This window comes from Danio aesculapii, chromosome 1, assembly GCF_903798145.1.
Source record: "Danio aesculapii chromosome 1, fDanAes4.1, whole genome shotgun sequence".
Taxonomy (NCBI): Eukaryota; Metazoa; Chordata; class Actinopteri; order Cypriniformes; family Danionidae; genus Danio; species Danio aesculapii.
This window is the reverse complement of record NC_079435.1, coordinates 61089712-61103121: the sequence shown is the minus strand read 5'-3', so window position 1 is coordinate 61103121 and position 13410 is coordinate 61089712. Positions and strand designations below refer to the sequence as shown.

The following is a 13410-nucleotide window of genomic DNA, read 5'->3' as shown; positions in this document are numbered from 1 at the left end:
GTTATTTTAAATGTTTGAAGTTATGAAATGTGTAGTTTTAGGAATATATCAATATATCCTTTCAACATTAGGCATTGGCAGGTATAAGATTCTGATGGTACGATAACCTTGGATATAGGGCTGCACGATATTGGAAAAATCTGATATTGCGATATTTTATCTTTCTCCAATAAATATTGCGATATAAATACAGTTTTACAAGATAGTTTGATGATTTTCAGGGGAGTCTAACAGTATTCAGATACAGAAATCGAATAATCACAATGCAAATAAATGCTTTTCTTTGTATTGTTTCTAGTTCAAATATCTAAAAGTTCTTAGGGTGTACTCACACTATGTACAGTTGCCTTAAACCAGGCTGAAGCACGCTTGTCCCCCCTCCCCTCTGACCCGACGGCCTGTACTCGCATTGCATCCGAGCCGAGCATGCTTACGTCATCAATGATGCGCTGTTCAGTTTAAAAGAAGAGAAGCGCAGCCCAGTGGAGTCATTTGGGATGCAGTTTGCGTTCATTGAACAGTGAGACTGATTCAGAGCACTCACACTTGTCAAACAAACCGGAGAATGCGCCCGGACATAGTTTGGGTAGCGAAATGTGAGTGCCCCTTTACTGTACCTGAATACTGACTCCACAGAAAACCATAAAACACTGTTCATTTCATTTGTATCTTTGTCTCTGTTGTGTTGATCTATGCTCGTAGATTGTTTATTATGTTTAATGCATGATTCACTCTAAAGCTATTCATTATTTCCAAATAGAGATATTCAATTCATCTGATGAAATAGTTTCCATATTGAATAAACCTTGAAACCGGTTATCGTCCCATGCTCATTCCACATTTTGACCAGTTTATTCCTCTGCTCTTCTCTCTGTTTTGAAATCCAGATAAGGATCAGTTGCTGGAAATAGCGAAGGCTAACGCTGCTGCCATGTGTGCCAAAGCTGGTGTACCCATCCCGGACAGTCTCAGACCCAGAGCTATTCTTCAGCTGCCCTTGCCAAACGCAAACTCCGCGTCCTTGTCTTTGCCAGTAATGCCGAACATGGCTATGAATGCTGCTGTGGCAAGCATGACTGCCGCCACCATGACTGCCGCTCTGTCCAGCATCGGTGCCTTAGCCTCTTTCCCACAATTGGCCCCGTTGCCCACCATCGTCAACAAACCACCGTCTTCTGCCACACCAAACCTCGCCAGTATTGAAGAGGCCAAAAGAAAGTCACAAAGCAGGCGAACAGCTTCAGCATTAAAGAGCTAACAGAGGTAAGAGCGAATCATTCTGCATCGATATTGCAATGTGCGCATCCACATCATTGCATCTGCAGTGTTGAGTTATTGCAGTTTTTAAGCCATGTCATGTATCAAGTAATGTTTAAAGCCATAATATTTCGAATTTATACGATGAAGACTGCATTGTGATTTTACATTAGATTATTCGATTTCTGTACCCATAAAGGCTGTTATTTCTCTTTTGTCTTTGCTCTATTGTACTTATTTCTGGTTGTAATTAGGGCTGCATGATATTGGAACAATTTAACACTGCAATATTTTGCTATTCTGCGATATAGATAGTTATATAAATACAATTTTAATTAAATAATAGCTGTATTTCGAAAGAATTCCTTCATTTAGATCAGGGGTCACCAATCTCGGTCCTGGAGGGCCAGTGTCCCTGCAGAGTTTAGCTCCAACTTGCCTCAACACACCTGCTTGGATGTTTCAAGTATACCTAGTAACCCCTTGATTAGCTTGTTCAGGTGTGTTTGATTAGAGTTGGAGCTAAAATCTGCCCTCCAGGAACAAGTTTGGTGACCCCTGGTTTAGATTGATTGTGATGATCAAGCGTTTTCCTATGCAGTGCGTTTGCATAAATCATAATAAATTACAACAGAGCAAAGATAAAAGTTAAATAAGCAGCGCTGTTCATTATGCATCGAAACTGCAACATGCGCATCCACAATAGTCACATCACAGGATCTGCAATGTTGAGTTATTGCAAAGTTTGACCATAATGGAATGAAAGTTCATCGTCTTTAAAGACATGGTATTTTAAATTGATGTAATGAAGACTGATTATTGATTATTCAATTTCTGTGATCGTAAGTGCTGTTATTTCACTTTTATCTTCGCTCCGTTGTATCTATCTATGGTTGTAAAAGCTGCAGGGCTTAAAGTATTCTGGTACCGTGCCGGATCACAACACTTCAAACTTCACACACGTTCTAGGGATGTCAGAGACTTATTTTACATCTCGTAAAAAGGGACATAATAGGTCACCTTTAAATAAGTGCTTTTGCTGCATTTACACGAATCTGACCAGCAGGTGTCGCTAGCATTTAGTGTTTTGAATACTTGGAAACAGTGAATCATTCTGCAAAGCAACTTGTTTAACTGTTTCGATATTTTAAAACGCGTTGTTTCTCCCATCATTAACTTGATGTGCACTTAACATTTTTATTTAATTCTTCAGAGATGCAAGAAAATTGCTGAGAGTAAGGAAGAGATGGCCATCGCTAAACCACATGTGTCGGATGATGAGGAGGATGAGAAGCTGTTCGGAGCTTCTCTTAAGGAGAATAAGGGCATTGCATTCAGTCTTGGGGTAAGAGACGCACGTTTTTTCACGTCACTGCACTTATTCACACTACTGATTCATATTAGTTATTCATACTTTTAATGGAAGATTTTAATAATTAAATAGCATATAAATTATTCCGCACATGATTTGCTTTAAAACATTTTATTTCTTTACTTTATTAATTTAATTATTATTAATTTAATGTATTTCTTTAATTAATTAATTTCTTTATTTATATTTAATTGTACAATCTTTTTACTTTTAGATATCATAAAATAAGCATTTGTTTTGTATTCTGTATATAATATAAAACTGTGATGATGCCTTCATTCACTTGTTTTTTTTCCCTTTGTATTTATGCCAAGTACAGATATTGTTTATACTACATATAGATATTTTTTTATATATAAACCCACTTAAAAACCCCTAAATACACTTTCTAGTATATTAACAGTAATGATAAAAAAACAGTAAAGACAAGAAACAAAAATAATAAATAAACAGCAAAATTGTATAAAATAAGATATTTAAAAAATAAAATAAATATACAGCAATAATGGGTGATGCAATCAGGGAGAGTGCTGTCTTACACGCCTTCATTCACTTGTAGCATTGATTTAGTTTTTTGTTTCATTTTACATCAAAAGCTTGTCTTTTTAAGTTGGATTTTTTTTTAAAGTTAGCTATTACATATTTATTATCTAAATTATTAATTTAAGAGCACTGTTTTTAAGAATTTTTATGTTGGGGGTCATTAAGCTTGCATTTTACCTCAAATGTATTATAACGTGTTGAAATGAACTTTATTTTAAAGATTCTTTTATTGTATTTTCAATAAAATAAAATTATATTTTGATGCATTTTAATGAGCATTTGTAAAAAATAAAAGAAAAACTATTATTTTATAGTCTCATGTTTAGCACAGCTCAAAATAGAAGAAAACTAAAATATTGACAATTTGAAAAAAAAATACATGTTATGCAGACACTTAATATTTAACCAAATTAGAGGGTAAACTAAGAGCATTTGATTCGATATTAAATATATATTTCAATATATTTTTATGTTTTTACATAAAATATATATATATATATACATATATAAAATATATGTATAAAAAAAAAAATATATATATATATATATATATATATATATATATATATATATATATATATATATATATATATATATATATATATATATAGATAAGAAACTATAAGAAACTTTTCAAGTACATGTCAACTTAAAATAACCCCAAACCTTACTCTAACTCCAGCCTAACAGTCTACTTATAATCTAATGAGAATTAGTTGCAATATAACTTAAATTCAACAAATGGACCATCAAAATAAAGTGTGACCATATATATATATATATATATATATATATATATATATATATATATATATATATATATATATATATATATATATATATTTATAGTTAGTTAGTTAGTTAGTTTTGTCAATAATGGATATTTAATTGTGAAAGCAATTGCATTTAAATAACCAGTGCTATCATCAAATTACATCAGTGTAGGACATTATCCCTGTTTTTGAACCTGACACTATGCTGACACATAGGCATTTGTAGCTCCGCCCTCTTTTGAAAACAGCACAATCTCATTTGAATTTAAAGCGACAGTCACCAAAATGCCACAATCAGGCTCAAACCCTAAAAGCATCAGTTTCAAAGAGTTATAAAACATTGTTTGTGTGTGTTTTTTTAAGCTCAAACTTCACATACACACTTTAGGGGACATCAGAGACTTATTTTACATCTTGTTAAAAGGGGCATAATAGCCCCCCTTTAAAAAGTTATTGAACTGATGCTGATTTTATCATCTCTCTCTGCCATTAATCCTCTTCTCCTCCAGAACACCTCAATAAAGCCGGGCGTCCGAACAGAAGCAGCCTTTGCTAAGGAGTTCCCAGTGTCGTCTGGCTCTCAGCACAGAAAGAAGGAGGGAGATGGAGCCTATGGAGAATGGGTGCCGGTGGAGAAGAAAGCAGAAAAAACGTCTGCATCCAGTTCATCAACGACTGAGGAAACCAGCAAGGACAGCGACAGTGTCTTTCCTGAAGCTCCTTCTCAAGTCAGTGTTTGGTTCCTGAAATGCATCCGCTATAAGCTTGGACCTGAAATAAGCTTTTGTCTTTGTTTTGTAGCCTGTGGACATTACGCTGGCTGTCAGCGAGAGAGCCGTCGCACAGAAGAGGCTGGCAGAAAACCCCTTCGACATCAATGCCATGTGCATGCTGAACCGGGCCCAGGAGCAGGTGCGTTTATCTTGAGGAACAGGCTCTACAGGGACTATAAATCAAAAAAGCCTCACCGAAGTGTTGTGTATATTTTAAGTATACTTATTACAGTTTTTTTGTATGGATCACAACCCATGGTTCTGAACGCACGTGACCTGCAGATTAATAACCTTTTTTTTTTACTTGTAGATTATTCCTAAATTTATAACTATTGTAGAGACATCAATATTCAAATCGCATGAATGACAACATTTTATCTTCCCTGTAAAATATAATGATGATGGAAGAAGTTGTGGAGGCACCTAAAGGATTTTTTAGGTTATTAAAGTTTTTTTTCTCATCTTGCTTAGCCTGCATTCATGCATTTAGTGTAAACCTACACAATTAATCATTAAAAGATCAGTATTGGGATTGCAGAATAAGGTCAATATCTCATATTCAGTATGTCTGCACGATACTGGGAAAATATGCAATATTTTTGTTCTTACAATATAATTAACTTGCAAAATGCTATTTTAGCAGCAATAAAAAAAGAATAACATATATATATATATATATATATATATATATATATATATATATATATATATATATATATATATATGTGTATATATATATTGTATATATATATATATATATATGTATATATATATATATATATGTATATATATATATATATGTATATATATATATGTATATATATATATGTATATATATATATGTATATATATATATGTATATATATATATATATATATATATATATATATATATATATATATATATATATATATATATATATATATATATATATATATATATGTATGTATGTATGTATGTTATTCATTTTCTGTATATATATATATATGTGTATATATATATATGTATATATGTGTGTGTGTGTGTGTGTATATATATATATATATGCAATGATCATACTAAAAAAAATGGTTATAGATATTTTTATGAGCTAATTAAATATAAAAATAATTATGTCAAAGCGGAAACATTTAGACTTTAAAACACCACGATTTACCAAAACCCTTGGTGGAAATTGTGATTGTTATTGGCTGTCAATCTCCCAGCATTAGGGCGTACTCACAACATGTACAGTTGCCTTAAACCGGGCCTAAGCATGCTTGTCCCGCTCCCATCTCCCCAGACGGCCCACACTCATACTGCATTCGAGCCTGAGCACGCTTGCGTCATCGATGATGCGCTGTTTAGTTTAAGAAGCACTCTCACTCAGCACAGTGGAGATTTCTTTATATCATTTTAGTCATTTGGGATGCAGTGACACGCAGTCAAATATTTTGCCGAACAGGTCCACCACTTTTGACGCTCATAAATTATCATGAAGTCCTCCTGCTGCAGGAATTAGGAGGTATGCTAAAGGTGCAGTGAGGTGTTTGTGTCTTTAATAATCTACCACAGTTTACGTTCATTGAACAGTAAGAATAATTAATAAATCAATATGAAACAGTCCCTTAAAAGTCATGTCTTGTCGTGGTTTCGGGCTCAACTGAACCATGCCTGAGCCCGATTCAGAGCACTCGCATTTCTCAAACGATCCAGGAAATGCGCCTGGGCACGGTTCGGATAACAGTGTGAGTGCACCCTCAATGTTTACTTTAGCAATAGGTACAGCTAACAGCACCTAGTGAAGAGGTGGGTATAAAGATAGTGAAGGCCTCCTCTGATTGGTCAGATTTAGACAACCTATGCATGCGGCACCTACATTCAACTTGATTTATTGCACTTCTCTGCGAGATGAATATTGCATAGATTATTCTTGTAGTAATGATAATTTTTTGATAAATGCACCATTTTCGGGTTTCTCTGCATTGGAAGTGGTCATAGTTGGTAAACCCAAAGGGGCAGTGAATGGTAGAGTACAACAAATCATTTATTCACAATCCTATTTGCTGAAATAATAACAGAAAAACTCCCCGATGGTGTTATCAAGACTTTCAGAACTTTTAAACGTGTCATAACAGTCATGTGAAAAGGGTTTATTGTGCAACTCTAATATCCGCTAATTATCTCTTAACAGGTGGATGCGTGGGCTCAATCCAACACCATTCCTGGCCTCTTCACAGGTTCGACAGGTGCTCAGGTGCTCTCATCGGACGAGCTCTCCAACAGCGGCCCGCAGGCCTGGATCAAGAAGGTAAAGCCATGAGTCGACGACACCACTCCTACAATGATGGCGGACATATACTGTGCTCAATGCTTTGTGTTTTGCATCATATATGTGTGTTTAATGCCCAACCATCATAAAGATTTCCTCATGCAAGTTGGCGTAGACCATTTTGACCTATTGTGCATAATGTAGATTTTTGCATTGTTGTGACAAATGCTCACGTCGTTTGCAGAGGGTAAAGTAGATCCTGAAATACACTAAAACTCAAAATACCCATCATCCTCTTCTATTGAAAATGTCATCTGGGGTTGCTTTGCCAACTGGTGTACCCGATCAGACTGATAGTCCAAGCTTTTAGTATATTAAAGGAAGTAATTCACCCAAAACTGAAATTACCACATAATTTACTCGCCCTCAACCTCTGTGTACAGTCGGTGTAGTTTTACATTTTATCCTGGCTCTTAATAGTAGAATTTAGTAGTTAAATAGTGTTGGATAGTGGCTTTTATTTTGAAGTCATAAGTCGTCAAACTAACCCATAACCTGCCAGGGGGTTAACGCATGTTTTAATGAACCAGAGTTATGTGTTTTTGTAACAAATGTTTCTAATTATTAAAAAATCACAGCCTGACATTAAGCAGAGCACTGTTGTATAAGACTGAAGAGTTTATTCTGTGCAAACGTTCTCCTGGATATACTTTTTCTCGCTTTTTACACAGTTGCGTGCCACACAACAAAAAAATTTGACACAAAACATTCTTCTGGACTGTAATAGTTGATCAAATGTTTAATTAAATGCAAAGCTTACAAAAACAAAACGGGCCGAGTAAAGTTGGAGTACACACTGACCTGGACATTATTCAGACACTAGATGGTGCCAAACAGTCAAGCATGGAAAGCTGACTGAAACAAAACAGCTGATGGAGTATAAACTAACCTGCGCATTATTCAGACACTAGAGGGTGCCAAATAATCAGAAACACAAAGCTGACAGAAACTAAACAGCTGATGGAGTATACACTAACCTGCACATTATTCAGATACTAGATGGCGCCAAACAGTCAAAAACGCAAAGCGGACAGAAACTAAAACAGCTGCAGTATACGCTAACCTGCACATTATTCTGTTACTAGATGGTGCCAAACAGTCAAACATGCAAAGCTGACAGAAACAAAAACAGCTGATGGAGTATACACTAACCTGCGCATTATTCAGACACTAGATGGTGCCAAATAGTCAGAAACAAAAAGCTGACAGAAACTAAAACAGCTGATGGAGTATACACTAACCTGTGCATTATTCAGACACAAGATGGCGCCAAACAGTCAAAAACACAAAGCTGACAGAAACTAAAACAGCTGCAGTATACGCTAACCTGCACATTATTCTGTTACTAGATGGCGCCAAACAGTCAAACATGCAAAGCTGACAGAAACAAAAACAGCTGATGGAGTATACACTAACCTGCGCATTATTCACACACTAGATGGCGCCACACTGCCCCTGTTTTTGACTATTTGGCGCCTTCTTGTGACTGAATAATATGCAGGTTAGTGTATACTCCATCAGCTGTTTTAGTTTCTGTCAGCTTTGCGTTTTTGACTGTTTGGCGCCATCTAGTGTCTGAATAATGCGCAGGTTAGTGTATACTCCATCAACTAGCTTTCTGTTTAATTAAAAATAAATAACTATTACGAATATGCATTGTTTTGTGCCTAATGTTTACGTTTTTGTGTAATAAGTGGGATAAAGTACATCCAGGCAGTTATTTTTTGCCATTCAGTCTTAAACAACAGCTGCCAAAAACGTGTCTGCCTTTACTCTGTGAAAACATCCATATGGGTTAGTTTTATGACCAATACATGCACTTCAAAATAAAAGCCACAATCCAACACCATGAAACGGCATGAAGAGCCAGCATAAAATGTAATACTACTTCAACAATGTTCATCTGACAGAAAACAAATAGTAAAATACACCAAGGTTGGCTTAGGGAAGAATAAATAATGGGATAATTAAAATTTCGAGGTGAACTATTCCTTTAAGTATTGATTTTGCAGTGACGTCAGTGTATCTGTGGAGACAATCCGGCTAAAGCAAATGTGTGTTTACTGACGTCACAGCTCAGAGAAAACAAAACACAAAAAAAGAGAAAAGCGCTTCAGGACTTGACAAATATTTGTCTTGGTCTTAAGCGAGATGCAGGTGAACGGGTGCAGCACTTGAGCATGGTCACTGCAGATGTGTGATTTGTCAAATTCTGTCGTAGCAGATGCATTGATGGAGCGTTGATGGCGTCTCGCTTTTACTCCTCTAAAAAGTGTCTTATGAGAGAGGGGGAGGAAGGAAGAGGATGTGAAGTAAGTCTCTCCTCTGAATGACCTGGGATCAGCCAATGAGTAGAGAAAGATGCATCATGATCCAGAATCCCTGAGAGCTGATTGGATGAGGCACTTTCGGAAAAGGCCAAGATTTAACTACACAAGCATATGAGAGGCAGATTTCATTTTGAAATGTAATTTGCAAAATGGCAATGCATTATGTAAATATGTAGAGCTGAAGTCAGAATTATTAGTCCCCTGTATATTTCTGTTTAATGGAGAGATTTCTTCAACACATTTCTAATCATAATAGTTTTAATAACTCATCTCTAATAACTAATTTCTTTTCTCTTTGTCATAATGACAGCACATAATATTTGACTAGATTTTCATCAAGATACTAGTATTCAGCTTAAAGTGACATTTAAAGGCTTAACTAGGTTAATTAGGGTAAAGTGATGGTAATTACGCAAGTCATTGTATAACGATGGTTTGTTCTGTAGACAATCCAAAACCAATATTGCTTAAGGGGGCTAATAATGACCTTAAGGGGGTTGAAAAAAAATTAAAACTGCTCTTATTCTAGCTGAAATTTCTCCAGAAGAAAAAATATTATAGGAAATACTGTGAAAAATTCCTGAATCTGTTAAACATCTTTTAGGAAATATTTGAAAAAGAAGATGAAGTTCACAGGAGGGCAAATAATTTTGACTTCATCTGTATATTGTGATATGACAATGCAATATGTAAATATGTACAAGCAATATGTATTTTTGTATTTAAATTGGCATTTTTTTGATGTGCAAAGTTAGAATAACCCTGAGTCTAAATGCATTTAGGACAAATAACGTTTAAAGCATCATATCGCTTCAATTTATGCATTTTGCAAACATCAGTTCAATTTAGGTAATATATTTTCATTGTATTCTCAATGTATAAAGTGTTAAAATTTGTATGTAATTTACATATTAAAACTGTGGGTGTAAATGGCAAATATAAATTATATAATTAATTTTCATTCTTCACATATTTGATGAAGAATGCATTTTAAATACAGAAAAATATATATTTTAAATATTGCATTGGCATTTTGCATATTATATTTCAAAATTAATTTTGCCGCTCATATGCTTCCATATTTAATAGACTGTAGTTAATTAACTATATTAATGTATACTATTGTTCAAATTTTTGGGGTCGTTACATTGTCTCTTCTGCTCACCAAGGATCTGATTATTTTTAAGATGTAGAATAATTATTGTCTTATTAAAAGATATAAATAATTTAAAGCAGATTTTTTTTTTAAGAATAGTTTCTCCAATTTTCAGCACTAAGGGATTAAGAACATGTTTTTAGAATAGTTTCTCCAATTTTCAGTGTTGCTTGATGCTCCATAAAACATTTCATGCTTTATATTTATTATATAATATATATTTCTGATTATTATCAGTGTTTAAATATTATTTTGCAAACTGATAAAAAACTATTTCAGGATCCTTTGTTGAATAGAAAGCAGTTAAAATGGAAATTTTGTGTGCCGTTATAAATATCTGTACTGACGCTTTTGATTGAAAATATAAATATACCCTGGACCACAGAACTAGTCATAAGGGTCATTTCTTTTGGAAATTGAGATTTATATTCTGAAAAGCAAATGATAAAACTTTCCATTGATGTGGTTTGTTTGGATGGACAATATTTGGCTGAAATGTAATTATTCTTCAATCAGGAATCTCATGGTTAAAAATATATTTATTTAGAAATTCCCCTTAACGTTGTGCAAATTACACTTATAGCCATGCAATTTATTAATTAAACATTGCATTGTGATATAGTTACATTACGACATTTACAATATGTCTTATTCTTATGATTTTGGCATAAAAATATTGATCATTTACACTCATACAGTGGGTGACACTTCAAAAGGACCATTACCGCCAAGTGTGGCGCTGTCGCAGCACTAAGGGATTAAGAACATGTTTTTAGGTGTAAACACAGTTTGTGACTCTGCTGCCTGGTGCATAAAGGGACAGGAGGCAAACGGACAGAAATATACAGTAGCTTTGCATTGTTAGCTCTTCCTTTAATTATACCCATTGAACTCAGGACTTTTGGTTTTGTGCTCCAGGGTCACATATATATATATATATATATATACCCCAAATTTTGAACTCTAGTGTAATTATTTATTTAGTATTATTGCTTTTTATCATATTGACGTTTCTGTCACTTTTTATAAAAACGATTAATAACTAGAGTGACATTATCATAAGGTTTTTAGGGACTTGTGAAAACCTTTAACCACAGTAAAACCTTGTATTGTATTAAAAGTATTACATTTACAAAATGAAAGCTTTTTTGTGTTTCTTAATTTTCACAGATAGACATTTAGCAAACCTTTACATTAATACCTATTTTAATTTCGACCCTGGATAACTTTGGGTACTGTAGCATTAACACAACTAAATTCAGCCGGTCCGTCCAGGGTAGTGTAACAGAATAGGAAACTTTGCCTAGATATACAACAGACTTGATGAAATCTGATGTGTGCTGTGTTTAGCGCTCACTCTTTATTTAAAGAGCCAGATCTAAATTGTTCAAATGATACCGAAAGAGTAATGTGCATAAGTATTTGCACCCTTATTTTTGTTTTAACCGGGCCTGTATTCACAATACATTTAATTTTAGCACTAAGAGTTCTCATAAATATCAGTAAGAGTTTAAAATCTGTTCACAAAGATGCTGAGACAAACTTTACTAAGGATTATAGAGATGTTTTAAGCTGAGAGTGAGGACGGGGTTGAGCTTATTTCTATGGTTGATGTCATCGTGCTTATTAACTATGCGCACAGTGTTTGTCTGATGGGGAGGAGTCTGTCAGATTTATTAATGGAAACTAAAACGTTATGTTAATAAACATTTAAAAATAATTATAGTTTTATAAAGATTTTAAAATGCAAGTGAAAAAATAAAGAAAATTTAAATTAAATAAAGGTGTTTATCATCTGTTAAAAGTAAAAAAACAATTAAGCAAATACATTTTAAAGGCTTTTAAATATTTTTAGAAATATATAAAAAAAAAATATGTTAAAAAAAGTCAAATTTGCGTTTACAGAACATATGATTGCTATTTAATATAGAATTTCTTTTTTTATTATTTTTTATAAATGTAAAATAATATTTAAAAACATTTCTTACAGTATGGGAAAAACTACAATTAAGGCTTATTAAATTTGAACTTATTATATATATATATATATATATATATATATATATATATATATATATATATATATATATATATATATATCAGTCCCTTCAGTCCAGTGGTTCTTGAGATCCAAAATTTTACAGCATTTTTATGTGTGTATTTTTTCAGAGTTAAACAAGAATTAAAGCAAATAATAAAAACTTTTGAGAAAATTCATCATTAAAAAGTCTTCATTTTAGACCACAAATATAAAAAACATCCCTCCAAAATCTGAGATGGACTGTAAAATGTTTACAACCTTCATTTTAGTATAGTTTGCACTTTTAGGGATTTAGGGAGTCTCTTATCTACTAATTTTTCACTGATTTAAGAGCTAGTTTTAGTGCTGAAACACTAAATTTCACAGCAAAAATATAGCAGCCCTAAATTAACCGACACCCATAATTTTCTCCTAAATTTCCAATTTACTTTAATCATTAAAGGTCCTGTGAAGTGCTTTGAAATGTGCATTTTTAATTTTAATGAGTGACGTAATCTGAAAAATGAAGAGAGGGCGGGACATAGAGTAGCTCCTCCCCTTTCTCACAGCTCTGCCAGTGAGAGTGATTGAGCTCAAAGCCATCAAATTGAATGCAAATGAGAAGGGGGCGTGGTTAGTCTGATACTAGAGAGCATTTGATTGGTCAGAAGATTTGATGAGAGACTGAAGGTTTTTTTTTTCACTTTTTTGTCACTGTTTCAAAGACACTAGCATAGATATCCTGAACACACTGAAACTAACTTCAAATTTTTTTTTGTTTTAATTTCATGGTACCTTTAAGATGTTTTTTGAATTGCTAAATGTCTTCCTAATTGTAATTTGTTTGGACAAAACCATCTTCCAAATGACTGAAT

At 33.6% G+C, this 13410-nt stretch overlaps 1 protein-coding gene across 1 annotated transcript in view; it reads left to right on the top strand.

Annotated features, from left to right (window-relative positions):
* Window positions 1-13410, top strand: part of LOC130233551 (protein SON-like) — a 28412-nt gene that overhangs the window by 5818 nt on the left and 9184 nt on the right. The window contains 6 exon segments of the mRNA XM_056463650.1: window positions 888-1217; window positions 1220-1263; window positions 2471-2602; window positions 4455-4673; window positions 4747-4857; window positions 6892-7008. Of these exon segments, the coding sequence (XP_056319625.1) occupies window positions 888-1217; window positions 1220-1263; window positions 2471-2602; window positions 4455-4673; window positions 4747-4857; window positions 6892-7008 (953 nt within the window).